This window comes from Carcharodon carcharias, chromosome 18, assembly GCF_017639515.1.
Source record: "Carcharodon carcharias isolate sCarCar2 chromosome 18, sCarCar2.pri, whole genome shotgun sequence".
Classification (NCBI taxonomy): domain Eukaryota; kingdom Metazoa; phylum Chordata; class Chondrichthyes; order Lamniformes; family Lamnidae; genus Carcharodon; species Carcharodon carcharias.
The window spans coordinates 37,815,243-37,832,283 of NC_054484.1; the positions used below are offsets into that span (position 1 = coordinate 37,815,243).

At 39.5% G+C, this 17,041-nt stretch overlaps 1 protein-coding gene across 1 annotated transcript in view; it reads left to right on the forward strand.

Annotated features, from left to right (window-relative positions):
* The first annotated feature begins 1,425 nt into the window (after positions 1-1,425).
* zpld1a (zona pellucida-like domain containing 1a) overlaps positions 1,426-17,041 on the forward strand; it is a 70,446-nt gene continuing 54,830 nt past the window's right edge. Inside the window, exons 1-3 of the mRNA XM_041211854.1 lie at positions 1,426-1,481; positions 11,607-11,719; positions 16,011-16,231. Of these exons, the coding sequence (XP_041067788.1) occupies positions 11,614-11,719; positions 16,011-16,231 (327 nt within the window). The 5' untranslated portion in view covers positions 1,426-1,481; positions 11,607-11,613. The remainder of the gene's footprint in view (positions 1,482-11,606; positions 11,720-16,010; positions 16,232-17,041) is intronic.

A 17,041-nucleotide genomic window follows, 5' to 3' on the forward strand; every position in this document is an offset into this window, starting at 1 on the left:
AACTACTTCTGAATAAATACTTTTCATTACAGAATCAAAATGCCACTGGATCACTTGATTTTAATACTGCCCGTCTGACAAGAATAGAGCGGGCAGATGATTAGAATTAATGTTAGGAACTTCCCATTGTATTCCCACCTTAATCGCTCCCGCTGCTATTTGAACACTGGATTTCAGTGGGATCAGGGCCATCTGCCACAGGCAAATGAAAGCCTGAATAATATTTAAAAATCAGAGTCCTATGATATTGATAATGATAGCGTTACACTTCGCTGGGTCTGTGGGGAATCCTGACAGCAAACAGGATCATAGCCAAAACCAGACCAGGTATTTTAAAATTTTACCATTTCTTAAATGTGTTAGTCCAGGCCATACAAGATAACTTTGAGCCTCCACTGAGCCAGGTTTTTCTTCTCATCTGACTATGATCTCCTCCAGAACCCTCCCAACCCTCCATCACCACTTACCATACCACCAAGTACTATTCCCTTGAGTCCCAGCAGATGCCTCCTGCCCTGCAAAATCCAGAAATAAAAACTGAAAATGCTGGAAATACTCAGCAGGTCTGACAGCATCCATGGAGAGGGAAGCAGAGTTAACAATAATACAACTCTTCTTCAGAACCGGCAAAATCCTGCCCCTGCCCACCAGCCACTTCACCATTCCCGCTGAATTTGGACAGGATTATTACCTCCTACAACATAATAAGGCCCAGGGTGTTAAAATAGCCCTGGACTCAAATTGGCATCATCATGTACATTTTCCACCCACCTCAGCACTAAGCATTCACCCCCCGAGTTAAAATCGGGGCTCGAGGGTGTCTCAGTTTTTAACTTTGTAGAATCTGAGTTGATTGAGAAAATACTCGAAATCCCAGGGGTAGTTTAATGGTTCTTTTGACGGTCTCATTTCTGCATTTTTATGTGCCACAGACAATCACCTCTTCACAATGAAACAAATGTAGAACTAGATTTAAGACTGAATGGGTGAAACATTCTTGGCAAAATACATAATGACTCTGATAACTGTGGCTCACTTTCAGTGTCTGATTTTATTCTGCAGTTAGTTTTTCCAGACTTTTTGTACACACTGCAGACAGGAATGTTCAACAGTCTGATGATTCAGTAATTTTGCTAAATCGACAACTTACAGTGTAAATCTCACAAAAAGATTGTGTATTGAAAGGTAGAGATGAAACAGAAAGCACAATCAAAGCCTGGACCTCACAATCTACTCAGGTTTCTGGGCTGTTGAAAAGAGTGGTACAATAAATTCAGATTTGGTAACTTTTCCCATGTTACTCCATGTACAGTTTTTATCACAGTGCTTAAATAATGAATTCTTCTGTTTGCCTTAGATTACCACTGCTCCTCTATTTTTCCTAATAATATTCTGTATGGCAAGAGAGCAGAAAACTTGATCACATGAAGAAGGACAAGGCATATGGAGCACAGCTGACCTGCCAGCTACAAGTTACTTGGGTAAGTGGAAAGATGATTATTTTAAAAAATGTTTTTAGTCACTTATCTTCCAGGCCTGTAAACAGTAAGTAATGGCGACCCTAATTTAGACCCGAATTATTTTTTTCTTAGCAGAGGGAAGAAATGATGCCCTCCAACATTATTATCCATTTTTATCCAAAAGTTACAAAATTCAGAGATCACTTCAAAAGGAGCTTTTAATGTTAGCCAACTCCTGAAATTGTCATCTAGATCTTGTTGATTTCACATAAAGATTGGTTATTGATACCAAGTCCAATGAAAGCTTTTATTAAGAACATAAAATTAATTCCTCTAAAGGCTTTCACAGATTGTGAACTTTAAGATACACTAATTTTCCAATCAATAACCCCATTTAACAAATCATGTGTATCAGAATATTCAATAAATAGACTTTAATTGTCCATCATTTTAATTATGATTTGATGGGCATATTAAAGATTAATATTTGCATTTACCTTTGCTGTTTCAACAAGCCCTGTGACAAAATAACTTTGTTGTTGTCAAACCTAAGTCTGTTTTAGAATAAACCTGCCCACAAAACGTAATGTCTCCAATAATTTCACTTACTGCATTTGTCGACAAATTCCTTCTTTGCTTATTTTCATATAGAAGGTATTATAAAATGCTAATCCTATTTTCATCATTTTTAGTCAGTTCTGTTTTATTTGTAGCCACCTCTTCATGGGCAAGGGGGGAATATAATATTGCCTTTGCAAATTTGTTTATTTATCTCTGTCTTGGTGCCAGAAAGATTTTTCTCCAGCAGAGAAACCTATGTAAAGGCCAAATCTCATTGTGGACAGTTATTATCAAATTTGGAAAAAGTAGGAAGGAAGTAAATGTAAATTGAAAAAACATGATTAACTGAAGACTAGTTGGTCATTTAGAAACCGATAAACTGTTGGAGGAACTGTTGAAAGGCTATGATGAGGGTAAAGAGCTTCACAGATATGAGGTCCTGGAAAAGAATGAGAAGAAACAAATGTAAATGAGCCTTAATTTTAGCAGAGGTGAAGATCTGAGAAGAGGAAGAATGAATGGGACAATATATTTGCATCTTTGAAGGAACAAATAGAAAAATTCTTACAAGTAATGAGGTAGTATTGATAAAATAGAGGCAATCATTAAAGATTTGAGGCAAGGGGTGACAATAGCAAGGTCATTCAAAATAATTCAAAATTAAGTAACTTGAAACACAACTCCTAATGTGCTTTATAGATCTTCACAAAATTCAACTGATAAAACCTAGAAAGTAACTTAAATTCCTTTTAGCACTTCATCTACTTTTTGGGGTGGGTGGGGAGATAAAACGTTGGAACCCTGACTATTCTAAATTAGCAGAATTTGTAAAAGCAAATTAACTGTCCAAGGTGTTCAAAATTATGAAAGGTTTTGATTAGGTAAATTGGGACAAAGTATGCCTACTGACTAGTCAGTTTGTAACTAGTAGACATCCATTTACGATCATCAAAAAAAAGCAAATGGAAAGGTTAAGATAAATGTCTTTATCTGAGTATTGTTAGGAAACAGTAAATGTACAAATATTTGAAAGCAAAAAATTTAAATGGTCTGCTGGAGAAATTATAATGAATGGCTTATATAGATAATTCTTTCAGGGAGCCATGCAGCCATGATGGGTCAAATGAACTCCTACGCTCTCTGGGGTTATTTTTGATCTTGTGCAATAGTGTAAGGTGGGTGATAACAAATGGGCAGACTTTTCAATAAAAATTTCAACTCATCTAGTCAGTTCTGTGGAGAACCTAGACAAAATAGGATGACTCTTCTTCGAACAAAGAAGGTTATTAGCAGTGTTCAAAATTATGAAGGTTTTTGGTAGAGTAAATAAGGAAAAACTGAAGCCACTGGAGGAGTTGGTAACCAGAGGACATAGATAAATATCTAGAGAGGAAATTAGGAAATGCTTTGATATGCATTTGTTATAATCTGGAACGCACTACCTGAAAACATGATAGAAGCAGTAACTTTCAAAATAAAATTGGATGATATACCTGAAAAAGAAAAATTTGTAGGGCTATTGGGAAATAGCAGAGGAGCAGGACTAATTGGATAGCTTTTTCAAAGCACTGGAACTGACATGATGGGCCAAGTGGCCTCCTTCTGTGCCTTATGATTCTATATCTGATTGCACTTTGTGGAATTTTGCCACTTAATGTCTCCTACAACATTGATCACAGTTTGATGGCTGTAAAGTGCTTTGGGACATCCTGAGGTCTTGAAAGGTGCTATATAAATGACTTTCTGACTCAGAGATGAGAGAGCTACCACTGAGCTAAGGACTTGTCTGAACTATTATGCCTTTAAATTGTCTTCAGCACAGTATTAAATAGTTCAATTATTTTTTTCTGGTAAACAAACTGCTACATATGAATTAAATATCAAGCACAATTATGCGAGTAACAAACCTAATTCAATTTAAAGTTTTAAAAATCACTGAATTCTTTAGATCATTATATTCTTAGTTAACAGGGGCCATGCGTTTTGAAAATTATACCAACATGCATTATATAAAATTATCAAATTGATATTTTTCTAATCTACAATAAATTTATTTTTGCATAGATTCATTAAAAACATTAAAACATTAAACTGAAAAGAGCAACATAAATACTAATAATGGTCAAATAAATACATATTTTCATTATCAATAGTCAAAACATTGAATTACTTCCTATTGTGACATTTTTTCACTGGAGTACAAAACAGCTGATGATGATAAAGAATTACCACAATTCTATTTAAAGCATGAAAGAGCTGTAGCTCATGAAAGCTGGAGCACTGATCATTCTTGTGGTTTTGTGTAGAGTTAGGGTTGTTGTATAACCTAGCTGATAATGAGCTTTCCTTAGTTAAAAAGCTAATAAGAAATGTAAAATAAATAAAGAGGCAAGGAGAAGACTGACTTATTTTCCATTTACCATTATTTTCTGAACAGTACAATGTTAGTTTGATAAGATAAGATTTTTAGTGCATTTCATTGGTAGACTCACCTGTGATACTGACATAGTTTTAAAAAATTAACCTTAATGAATTTTTTGATTGGACAAACATATGTTTTATCTTTTCAACACAGGAGAGGCATAAAAGAAAATGTTTTCATTATTGAATGAAAATCAATTAGGCCGACAATAAATTGTTTATTTATTCCATGAATTTTTAGACTGTATGCCTGAAGGTGTTAAAGATGATAATTTGTCAATGCAAGTGGTTCCTGCCAAGAACAGAATGTGTTCTTGTCTATCTGTGTAGTAGATAGTCTAAAGTTTTAGTCAATTAGAAATTCTAAACAAATATCAAGTGATGTTGAGGTAATGCAAAGTTTTCAAAATTAATTGCAAAACAGATGAGATTGGCAGCAATTAATTATATGTGAAACAGAATCCTGCCAGTGGTTTTCATAATTCCTATGTTGCATATTAATTCAATTGTTTACACTATTACTAATGAGGAACAAAAATGCATTATTCATTCTGCTTTGTGCTGTTATTGAGTTTAGTTGACCAAAGTTATGAATGTGATGACTAGTGAATGAATTATCATGCTGTGCCACTGTATCACAGAAATAGACAACTAGATGTCAAAACTGAAAAAATCCTGAAACAACTCACCAAGAAGAGATTGTTCATAAGCGCCAAGAAATTATTCATTAGATTGTGAGGAAATGCTAAATCAGAGTGACACGTATTTTTCTGCTGGGCAATGAAGCATATTTAACACACAAACCAACCACTTCTTCATTTAAACAATGCATATCAAAATAGTCCATCTGGATTATTCCAAGAACAATTCAGAAAGAGCGATGGAGACCAAAGAAATGCACTTTAATAGCCAGGTTCTTGAGGCTCTGACGTGAGTAAGAAGAACATCAAGTGAAAAGTAGTAAATTAAAAAGAGAAAACTACAAATGCTATAGATCTGCAATAAAAATAGAAAATGTTGGCGTGCACAGCTGGTCAGTTCACACCTGAGAAAAGAAAAGAAGGTTACGATGTTGTGGGCGTGTTATTTTCATTGTGAAGAATTCACACCCAGGCCAGGATTTTCCATGCCTACTGGCATTGGCCATGTTCAGTGGCGTGAATGGACAATATGGCGAGAAGGCCAAAAATCAATTTAACAACGTCGTGAAACGTTTGCAATCGCCTGCTCAACCCATCGATGGCAGGCCATGTTTCTCGCCACCAGATGTCAAGAACCTCATTGTAATAGATCTGCATATCATTATAAGGCCAGCCTGCCGGATTCATTCTCCCTCCAACCCCCACCCCTCCGGCTGGATCATCCGCCCACGTCGGCAGGAAAACATGCTAACATGTTTCACAACAGCATGTATAAGGCCTGCACCTGGCAGGCTGCACTTTGCTTGGAACTTCAAGGTTTGTTTGCCTACCTTGCTTTGGGCAGCACTCTCGATCATCAATACCAGGCTTCACAGACAGCACCACATCACTTTTAGGGGAGCTCACGAGCAGCTCTCCACCTACCAGATCAACCATATGTGGGTGGCTTTTCAATGGCTACATGATTAGGGCTTGCTTCGGGAAGGAGGAGAAGTGGTCTCAGGCAAGGGAAGAGGCTGCAAGATGAGGGCTGCACTGGGGACAGAGAGTATCCCAGGGTATGTGTGGGGACACATATTGATCTGTGCAAGTGGCCTCAAGATGGTGAGGGCTGAGGAGGCAGTCTTCAGAGGAGATGAGGTCAGATGGACATGTGAGAGTATGTGTGTGAGAATGGGTGGTGATGTCCCTTGAGCTGTCAGTGAGTGAGATGCCAGTGAATGCATGATGGGCTTGAGAGTGTGAGTCTAGAATGATGAAATGGTTGCCATACCCTGACTGCATGGATGAGATCATTCATCCTCTATCTGCATTGGGTGATCAAGCTCTTCTGTGCAACATTGGCACTGATCATCACTGCCATCGCCTAGCAAGCCAGAGTGGTAATGTAACTGCCCTTCCTGCGGTAGAGGACATCACAGTGGGCCCCCACAGCATTCAGGGGGCGCTGCAATCTTCTTGCCTTTCAGGGCCATGTCTTCTTTGCTGCAGTCCTAGGCTGGAAGCACTGAGTGCGGCTGTACTTTAAATGTGATGCTTGGCATGATAAAATGGCGCGGTGACGGTGTGGCAAGCGATTCAGAGCCTGTTTGCCATCAAAACGATGTGTATCCCAGGAATGCATAATTAATGCCGTGGGTTTGGGACGATACGGCGTGAAAAGCCACCATTGCAAACGGTGAGTAAAACGTCATTTCTCTCGCCCACTAACACACTTGGTGCAAATCTGGAACAATTCCAGACCCAGATATACATCTGAGTACACACCCCTAACATCATAACCTGCCTTTTCTCTTTACATATGCTAAGGTTTCACTGGCCAGCTGTGTATCTCCAGTATTTTCGGTTTTTATAAAGATACAAGTGCCTGGAATGACATCTATGGCAGGAAATAACTGAGAGATTATACACTGAACTTGTTGCAAACCAGGGAAGCTATCTGAAAGATGTCAAACCTGAAGAAATCTATAAAGGTAACAAATTAATTTTCATGTGCATTGCATATTTGTCATAAATAAATGAAAGGAAGTTACCCTAAACCGTTTGTTCCCAAAAGACAGTATGATGAATTTATTAAATGCAGTGCAAAACCAAGAGAATCAAGCATTCACATTAATGGGAGTCAATATGCAACCCTGAAGGGGATCAAGGTTATTGCAGCACACAACCAGCAATTAGGAAGCTATTTTAGACAGTCAAGGCTTACAAATGAACCTGGCAAAATGATTGTCGTTTCCTTTGGACATCCAACACATACTCAATTTCCTCAACGCTGCACAGGGTGGCATGCAGTGATAGTATTGCTGAAAACTGGTTAATAAGGATTATATCTAGATATCATAGGCTTTAGCTATGGAATCCTGCCATTGTTGTCCATTCTCTTGTAATGAAAGTTCCACAGCTTATTCCTTATCTTCACTCTTGGCCTTATGGTCTGCCATGAATTGTAGATGCTCTTCATTTTCTTCTTTGGTGAGTATTCTTAGAAGAACAAAATGGTGCCACACTCAAATGGTGGAATTTTATGGGCCTGTCGCGGGGGGGAGGGGCTGTAAAATGCAGCAAACGCTCAAAAGTCCATTGACTTCATGGGGCCGTAAAATCCTGCCAGGGTAAAATTCCGCCCAGCATAATTCTCAGGACCCTGTCTGGTTGACCATACTTTTTCCACCCCTTCCCCCACCACATGCACCACCCCACATACCATCCCCCTACCACCGCCAACCCCCCCCCCCTTCCCCCCCACCACCCCACAATCAGTCCAAATCTTTAAAATTCAGTTTCAATGGTATGTCCATTGGATGTTGATGGAGTAAAATCCTTCTCTATTCATGTACAACATGCCATTGCACACGAGATAAGCATGGCTCCATAGGTATATTCATTAATTCACTGCAATCTTACCCAGATTGAAAAAACAGTAAAAACTGGGAAATAAGTCTACTGGTCCAAACTGTTTTTCCTTCTGGGTAGTAAGCTAGCAGTGCTGGACAAATGGGTTACCCTAACCTGCGCTTGCCATTGATCCATGCTGAATTGAATGTATACATTTCCAGAGTGGAATAAGATATCTGTGATCTCAGCAGTGATGTTTGAGTGCAAACTAGCTGACACAACATGCTATAGCCAGCATTTGACAGGGATGATGTATTGCACAGATACTTAGAGTTGTGATGTTCATCACTGCCACCAATGGTGGAATGTGTTTGCAGATTTTCTTCCAGAAGACAGCACAGATATGTCACTATCTACTTACCTAATCTGAGCAATTTGAGGCACTAATCCACAGGTAGGTATGCATGGACCAGTCAAATTACCTAGTACTGACAGTAACTGGATGTTGTTTTACTTTGCAAACCTCCCTCAGATATTCCTCCTGATCCAGATCTGCTAATTGGTGAGCTAGTGCTGCACTAAATGAGTCAGCCTTGGCTTAGCGACTGGAAGCCAGTGTCCAGTGGCGTACCACAGGGATCTGTGCTGGGTCCCCTATTATTTGTCAATTATATAAACAACATAGATGACTATGTGGAGGGTAGGATTATTAAGTTTGCGGAGGACACAAAGATTGGCCGGGTGGTTAACATTGAGGTTGAGTGTCTTGGGCTACAGGGAGATATAGACAGGATGGTCAAATAAGTGGCGGATGGAATTTAACCCTGAAAAGTGTGAGGTGATACACTTTGGAAGGAGTAATTTGACAAGGAAGTATTCAATGAACGACATGGCACTAGGAAGTTCTGAGGAACAAAGGGACCTTGGCGTGTGTGTCCATAGATCTCTGAAGGCAGAGGGGCATGTTAGTGAGGTGGTGAAAAAGGCATATGGGACACTTGCCTTTATCAATTGAGGCATAGAAAAGTAGGGAGGTCATGTTGGAGTTGTATAGAACCTTGGTGAGGCCATAGCTGGAGTACTGTGTGCAGTTCTGGTCGTCACATTATAGGAAGGATGTGATTGCACAGGAGGGGCTGTAGAGGAGATTCACCAGGATGTTGCCTGGGATGAAACATTTAAGTTATGAAGAGAGGTTGGATAGACTTGGGTTATTTTCATTGGAGCAGAGAAGACTGAGGGGTGACCTGATCAAGATGTACAAGATTATGAGGGGCATGGACAGGGTGGATAAGGAGCAGCTGTTCCCCTTAGTTGAAGGGTCAGTCACAAGGGGGCATAAGTTCAAGGTGAGGGGTAGGAGGTTTAGGGGAGATGTGAGGAAAAACTTTTTTACCCAGAGGGTGGTGATGGTCTGGAATGCACTGCCTGGGAGGGTGGTGGAGGCGGGTTGCCTCACATCCTTTAAAAAGTACCTGAATGAGCACTTGGCACGTCATAACATTCAAGGCTATGGGCCAAGGCTGGTAAATGGGATTAGGTAGGTAGGTCAGGTGTTTCTCACAGGTCAGGTGCTTCTCACGAGTCAGTGCAGACTTGATGGGCCGACGGGCCTCTTCTGCACTGTGATTCTGTGATAGTGGTAGCACTATCTGAGCTTGTAATAAGAAGATTGTGGGTTCAAGCAGCTGTCCAGAGATTTGAGCACATAATCTAGACTGATACTTAAGTGGAGTTGTGGCAAAGTGTTCCATGATGGAAATACCAGGTGTGATATTGAAACCAATGCTCCATCTACCCACTAATTGGATGTAAAAGATCCCATTACAAAATTCAAAGAAGAGCAGGAGAGTAAGCTGACCAACAATTATTCCTCAATCAATATGAACAAAACATAATTATCATTACTACTGTGGGAGCTTCCTGTGCAAACATTTACCTACTTTACAACATTTCAGAATAAGTACTGCATTGGCAGTGATGTACTTTGAGCATGTGAAAGACATTATATAAATCTTTGTACATTTACTTTCAGATGTTGTCCCAAATGTAAAAAGTTGTTTCTGCAATATGTTGGTTGCCATTCTGCGGTTAGTGTAACAAAGCTGCAATTTATCACTGATTTACCATTCTTAACTTTATATACACAGGTCAGTGTTTAACGGAAGCTGCTCTATAGGTGGGCCAAAAATAATCGCGGTGAAGGCTACACACCCCATTTCCGCCAGTAGGAAAACTGACATCCATTAAGTCAGCGCCAGAATTGGGCCACAATGGGGAACCCGCCTGTTGGCTAATAGACTCATTATAGAGCCAATAAAGGTGATTATCTCTGAGCCCACTAGGATTTAGTGGTGGCTCAGGTATGCTCCCAAACTTGCATGGGCTTCCCATGCCTCCTGAAGGCCATCTGGCAAACACTGTTGGGTTTTCCAGTGGCCTCCTAGGAGCCTTCATTCAAAGACACTTAGTATCTGACTGAGGGACCTGACATTGGAAAAAGCAGGCATCCACTGAAAGCCAACTTATGCCTTTGTATCTGACCTGCCTCACCCCCATCTCCTCCCCCTTGTTGGCAACCCCAGCCTGTGACCCCAACCTATACAACTCACCTCTCTCTAGGGATCCCATGATGATCTCTGCTAAAGGCCTCACTGTATTATTGGCCATCAATCCTGGCGGCATAGCTGGCAATGCAGAGCTGCCTGATTGGTCGAGGAAGCAGGATTTCTGCTGCTGGGGTCCTAATTCCCAAGGAAGGCCTGACGCTGACAGTTAAGTATCTGACAGGCACTTATATGGTTGGGCCTCCCGCACCAAAGCGACGTGGGTTTCACACTGGTTCTCCATACAGTGGGCTGGATCGATGTCAGGAACATTAAATCTAGCCTGCAATTTCCATTATACACTGACTTCATGAGGGAACACTTTTGGAAACAGCAACAGAAGTAGGAAAATTCAGCACGATAGTGCACAAATTAAATTGTTTTGAATTAGCAGATGAATAGCATCTGTGATAAACTAACAACTGGAGGAAGTTTTAGCCTGGTACGACAGCTGCAATTAAATTTCTAAACACTTTCAGGCAAAGTACAGTGCAAGCAAATTCATAGATGTGCCTTATTATTTTAACTGTAGAAAATTACATTGGGAACAGTACAATGACAATAAAATATTTTTTACACTGCAAATTAAGAAAGAAATCAAACTTTTATGTATATAGCACCTTTCATAATTTCAGGACATCCCAACGTGTTTTCCAGCTATTAAGTACTTTTGAAGTGTAGTCACTGTTGTGATGTAGGAAATGCAGCAGTTAATTTATGCCAGCAAACTCCCACAAACAGCAATATCATAATGGCCAGATAATCTGTTTTTCTGATATTGATTGGGGAAAAAAGATTGATCAGCACACAGGGGATAACTCCCCAGCTTTTCTTCAAAATAGTGCCATGGGGTATTTTACATTCACCTGAAAAAATAGACAGGACCTCGGTTTAAAATCTCATCTGAAAGACAGCAGATCCCTCAATACTGTTCTGGAGTAGTGACCTTGGTTTTTATACTCAAGTTATTGAGTGAGACTCAAACCGACAACCTTCCAACTCAGAAGAGCGAGTGCTATTAACTGAGACACTGCTGACAACAACAGGTTATGCTTATGCACTTTGTTCACTTTTTTCAACAGCTTTGCAATGGAACAGTTCACCTTTTTGCTGCTGTTAGCTATCAAGATACATTCAACGGATGCACAATTCAATGGGTACAACTGTGATGCTAATCTGCACAGCAGGTTCCCTGGTAAGTTGGATCCAAAATTGGCAGGATGCAGAGGATAATGGTCCCCGAATATTTTGTGAGTGGAAGGCTGTTTCTAGTATTCCACAAGGCTTAATACTAAGTCCTTGCTTTTCATGGCATATAACAATGGTTTAGGCCTAAATGTAGGGGGCATGGTTAAGAGGTTTGCAGGTGATACAAAAATTGGCTGTGTGTTTGATAGTGAGGAAGAAAGCTATAGACTGCAGGAAGATGTCAATGGACTGGTTAAGTGGGCAGAAAAGTGGCAAATGGAGCTCAATCCAAACAAGTGAGGTAATGTATTTGGAGAGGACACACAAGGCAAGGGAATACACAATAGGTAGTTGGATACTGAGAAGTGCAGAGGTACACTGAGATCTTATGTGCATGTCCCAAAGACCCTGAAGATAGCAGGACAGGTAGATAAAGCCGCTAAAAAGATATAAAGGTTACTTTCCCTTAGGTGACGCATTGAGTATAGGAGCAGAGAAGAAATGCTAGGATTATATAAAACTCTAGTTAAACCACAGCTCAGGTGCTGTCTGCAGTTCTGATTACTGCATTTTGGGAAGTATGTGATCACACCAGAGAGGGTAGAGTGTAGGTTTAAGACCGTATCACCAGAACTGGATAATTTTAGCTTTGAGGCAAAACTGGAAATACTGGAGTTGTTTACTTTGGAATAGAGGAGGCTGAAGAAAGATTTAATTGAGGTGTATGAAATTATGAGGTACCAAGAATAAAGTGGATAGAAAGGATCCATTAATCTTCCAAAATTCCCTGGATTCTGGAGAGATCCCAATGGATTAGAAAACTGGAAACATAATACCACTCTTCAAGAAAGGAGTGAGACAGAAAGCTGGAAACTATAGGCCAGTTAGTTGTGTGTCATTGGGAAAATGTTAGAATGTGTTATTAAGAAGGTATTAGCAGGACACTTAGAAAATCATAATACAGTCAGGAAGAGTCAAGATGGTTTTGTGAAAGACAAATCAATGCTTAAAAAATGTATTAGAATTCTTTGAGGATATAACAAACAAGGTGGATAAAGGGGAACCAGTAGATGTTGTATTTGGATTTCGAAAAGGCATTCGATAAGGTGCTACATAAAAGGTACAACATAAGTGTTCATGGTGTTGGGGTGAAATATTAGCATGGATAGAGCATTGGCTAACTAACAGGAAAATAAGAGTTGGGATAAATGTGTCATTTTCAGGTTGGTAAACTGTAACTAGTAGAGTGCCGCAGGGTTGAGTGCTGCAGCCTCAACTATTTACGATCTATATTAATGATTTGGATAAAGAACTGTATGCAAGTAGCCAAATTTGCTAAAGATACAGAAATAGTAGGAAAGGAAATTGTGAGGAAAATACAAGGATTCTGCAAAGGGATATAGATAGGTTAAGCAAGTGGGCAAAAAATCGGCAGATGGAGTATAATGTGGGAAAATGTGAGATTGCCAACTTTTACAGGAGGAATAGAAAAGCAGAATATTATTTAACTGGAGATAGACTACAAGACTAAGAGACTCTTAGTGTCTTTATACATGAATCACAAAAAGCCAGCATGGAGGTACAACAGGGAAAGCAAATGGAATGTTGTCCTTTATTGCAAGTGGATTGGAGTATAAAAGTAGGGAAGTCTTGCTACAGCTTTACAGGGCATAGGTGAGACTGCAGCTGGAGTACTGTGTACAATTTAGGCCTCTTTGAAGGAGGGATATACTTGCATTGGAAGCAGTTCAGAGATGGTTCACTAGGCTGATTCCTGGGATGAAGAGATTGCCTTATGAGGAAAGGTTGAGTAGGTTTGGCCTGTACTCATTGGAGCTGAGAAGACTGAGGTGATCTTATTGAAACATATAAGATCCTGAAGGGGTTTAAAATGGTAGATGTTGGAAGGCTGTTTCCTCTCGTGGGGGAACCTAGAACTAGGGAATACAGTTTAAAAATAAGTGGTCTCCCATTTAAGGTGGAGATGAGGAGGAATTTATTTTCTCAGAGGGTCGTTAGTATCTGGAGTTTTCTTCCACAGAGAGCAGTGGAGGCTAGATCATTGAATATATTCAAGGCTGACTTAGATAGATTTTTGATAGGCTAGGGAGTTAAGGGTTATGAGGGACAGGCAGGAAAATGGAGTTAAGGCCACAATCTGATCAGCCATGTTCTTATTGAATGGTGGAGCAGGCTCAATGGACCAAATGGCCTACTCCTGCTCTTATTTCTTATCATCTTATGATCTATTTCCTTTGCAGATAGATCAATAAGCAGGGACACAGATTTAAATTAATTGGTAGAAAGATTAGGGGGGAATTGAGGATAATTCTTTTCACCCAGAAGGTGGAAGGGAACTGGAACTCACTCCCTGAAAGGTTAGTAGAGGCAGAAACCTTCATCACATTTAAAAAATACTTGGTTATTCACTTAAAGTGCTGTAATTTACAGACTATGGACCAAGAGCTGGGAAGTTTGGCTGGATAGTTGTTAGTTGGCTGATCCAATGGACAAATTAGCCTCCTCTGTACCATAAATTTCTATGATTCTATGATTAAATAAAATAGAATGTACATTAAATTATGAGGTACCAAGATATAGTGGATAGTCATTTGGTAGTACAGAACTTAAGAAATGCTGAAAAAAAGACATACGTTTCACTTGTACTCATCACGACAATTCGCAAGAATATCAAATATAAAGGGAACCACAATTTATACTGCATGAGAAGAGCATGTTGATTGGATGGCAAGTGGACTCTTGAGTTTCAACAATGTGTCTTTTTTCAGCGATAATAAAGTGGATAGAAAGGATCGATTAATCTTCCAAAATCCCCTAGATTCTAGAACGGTCCCAGTGGAATAGAAAACTACAATTGTGACACCACTCTTTAAGAAAGAAGGAGACAGAAATCTGGAAACTATGAGCCAATAGGCCTAATATATTTCATTGGGAAAATGCTAGAATGCATTATTAAGGAGGTATTAGCAGCACACTTAAAATCATAATACAGAGTAACAATGCTTTTAATGCCAAACAGTAAATCCCATCTGTCTGGTCTGTTACTTGAAAGGATTCTGTCCAAACCTGAAAATTTCTAACTCAATACTCTTTCTGCCAGGGTAAAAAGGCTGCCTGAAGAGAGAGACTCATTTAATTTGTTCTGAGATCAGCATGGTGATTGAGTTTAATGAACATGTATTTATCTATTGGCAGCATAATTTATATCTTCAGCTTGATCATTTGTAGCACCTTTCGCTCTAGTTCTATTTGCCCCCCTTTTCTCCGGAAAGCAGTGCAGTAGATCTTGACTTTATGCAATAGTATAAAATGGTTGGTAGCAAGTCAGCAGCCCATCTCTCCCAACCTGGAGAGAGATGTAAAATGAGCTTCCGACTCACTAGCATCCATTTTACACTATTGCATAAAGTAAACATCTACCCCAGTGATTCTTACTGGGGTGCCATGCTGAACTATTCCAAGTGGATCAATGTCCTGTTGAAATTGTAGGTAAATGAATCTTTATAAATAGTTAAAATCAAGTTAAAATAACTTGATTTGTCCAAATCAAATATTCTTGAAATGCATTTCTACGTCTGGGGGAAGGATTTTTTCGGATCTCTATGTGTTAGTGACATAGCTGGAAGATTTCCCATGTCTCCTATTTTTAGTCAAATCATAAATGTGTTCAAAAAGATCATGGAAATTGCAATCAGATAAATTATTCCACTGTGTTTATGATGTCACTAATGCAGGGCAACCATAGGAAGATGTCTCCCAGTTAGCATTGTTGATAAATGTGTCATTTTGTGTGGATACTTGAAAATAAATCAAGCCTGAATGTCTTCCTCCTTCAACTTTGCAAATGGACTCGCTACATTGCATTTCCATGTTTCACATTTCCTGCTCCAAATTGAATAACCTTCCATTTGTCCAAATTAAAATTGAATTACCATTCTTCAGCTCAACCAGGTAATTGATTTGAATCTTTTTGAATGCTCTCCTATACCCTTATACTTCTCACTTAGCTATATCAATTGGTATCATTAGCAAAGTTTATAATATTACTAGAATCTAGAAAAGAATTGAATACATACCATCTGACCACTTGAATGAATTTGTATCACTTATAACATGATGTTTATATCCCAGATACGTATTTGTCAAGTATACATCAACAAAATTGAATTTAACTGCAGCAAGCGGTTATGTTGTGAGCAATATACAATATCAGTCAATCTTTACTAAACTTCTTTGATTAGATTATAATTGACTTAATTTAATGTTTCTTCCTCCAGGTGAAAAGGACATCCTTGTCTTTTGTGGAGTACAGACCATAACAATCAAGATCAATTTTTGTCCAGTACTGTTCTCTGGCTACTCAGAAACAGACTTAGCATTAAACGGCAGACATGGCAACGCACATTGCAGGGGTTTTATTAATAACAGTACTTTTCCCACAGTTGTCATATTCACCATCAACCTCAATACACTAGAAGTCTGTGGAAATAGCCTAGTGGTAAGATTAACTCTCTTCTTTCTCTTCTGAACAATAGGTTATAGGTAATATTTCATAAATACCTCATAGACATCGAAGCACTGAAATGCAGTACGAATCTGTCATCTTGTTAAGCATCCAATCCTTTCTATATATGAATCTGTGGGAAGCCTCACTCTAGTTGTAAAGCATTAGAATCAATGGTTCTGAATGGATTATTTTGATGCAGTGATTCGCTTGCTCTCAAAAGCTAGAGAAAAAGGCTAATAGCACTAGTCTTGTCTTTGCCAACTAATTCTGGAGTGCAAGGGTGGGGAGGGGGTTGGCAAATAGGAAACTGTGGATTTGGGGAGGATTCCTACTTTTCCTGATTCCACAGGAAAGTATCTTTTTAAATCTAAATTTACCTTAGGCCGCAGCAGCCTTTGAGGAAGCCTGAGTGGAGCAGGCTCACCTCCTGCTCCACTCATTGTAAAACAATTTCCCAGAGGAATCCCTAACAGGCTTTAGGTTCCTCATTGATGTATACCCATAACTGGATCCCACTACCTTATGGGACATCCTGCCCCACTTGCCAAAAGCTTTGTGAGTTGAAAATAGTCCTGCTCAGTGATATGAAGACCTGTGGCAGAAATCTGCAACTCTGACTAGATGTCATTCTCGAATCGAGGGTCAGCTGATGATGAATGTATATCCAGGATGCCTAAAAGATGGGCCCAACAAATTTAATAGCGGCCAGAACACACATGCAGATTGGGCGTGGGTCTTCCCATTGCTGCATTTGCTATTGTTGCATCCATTTTATGAGCGGAATATTGGTCCAACACATAC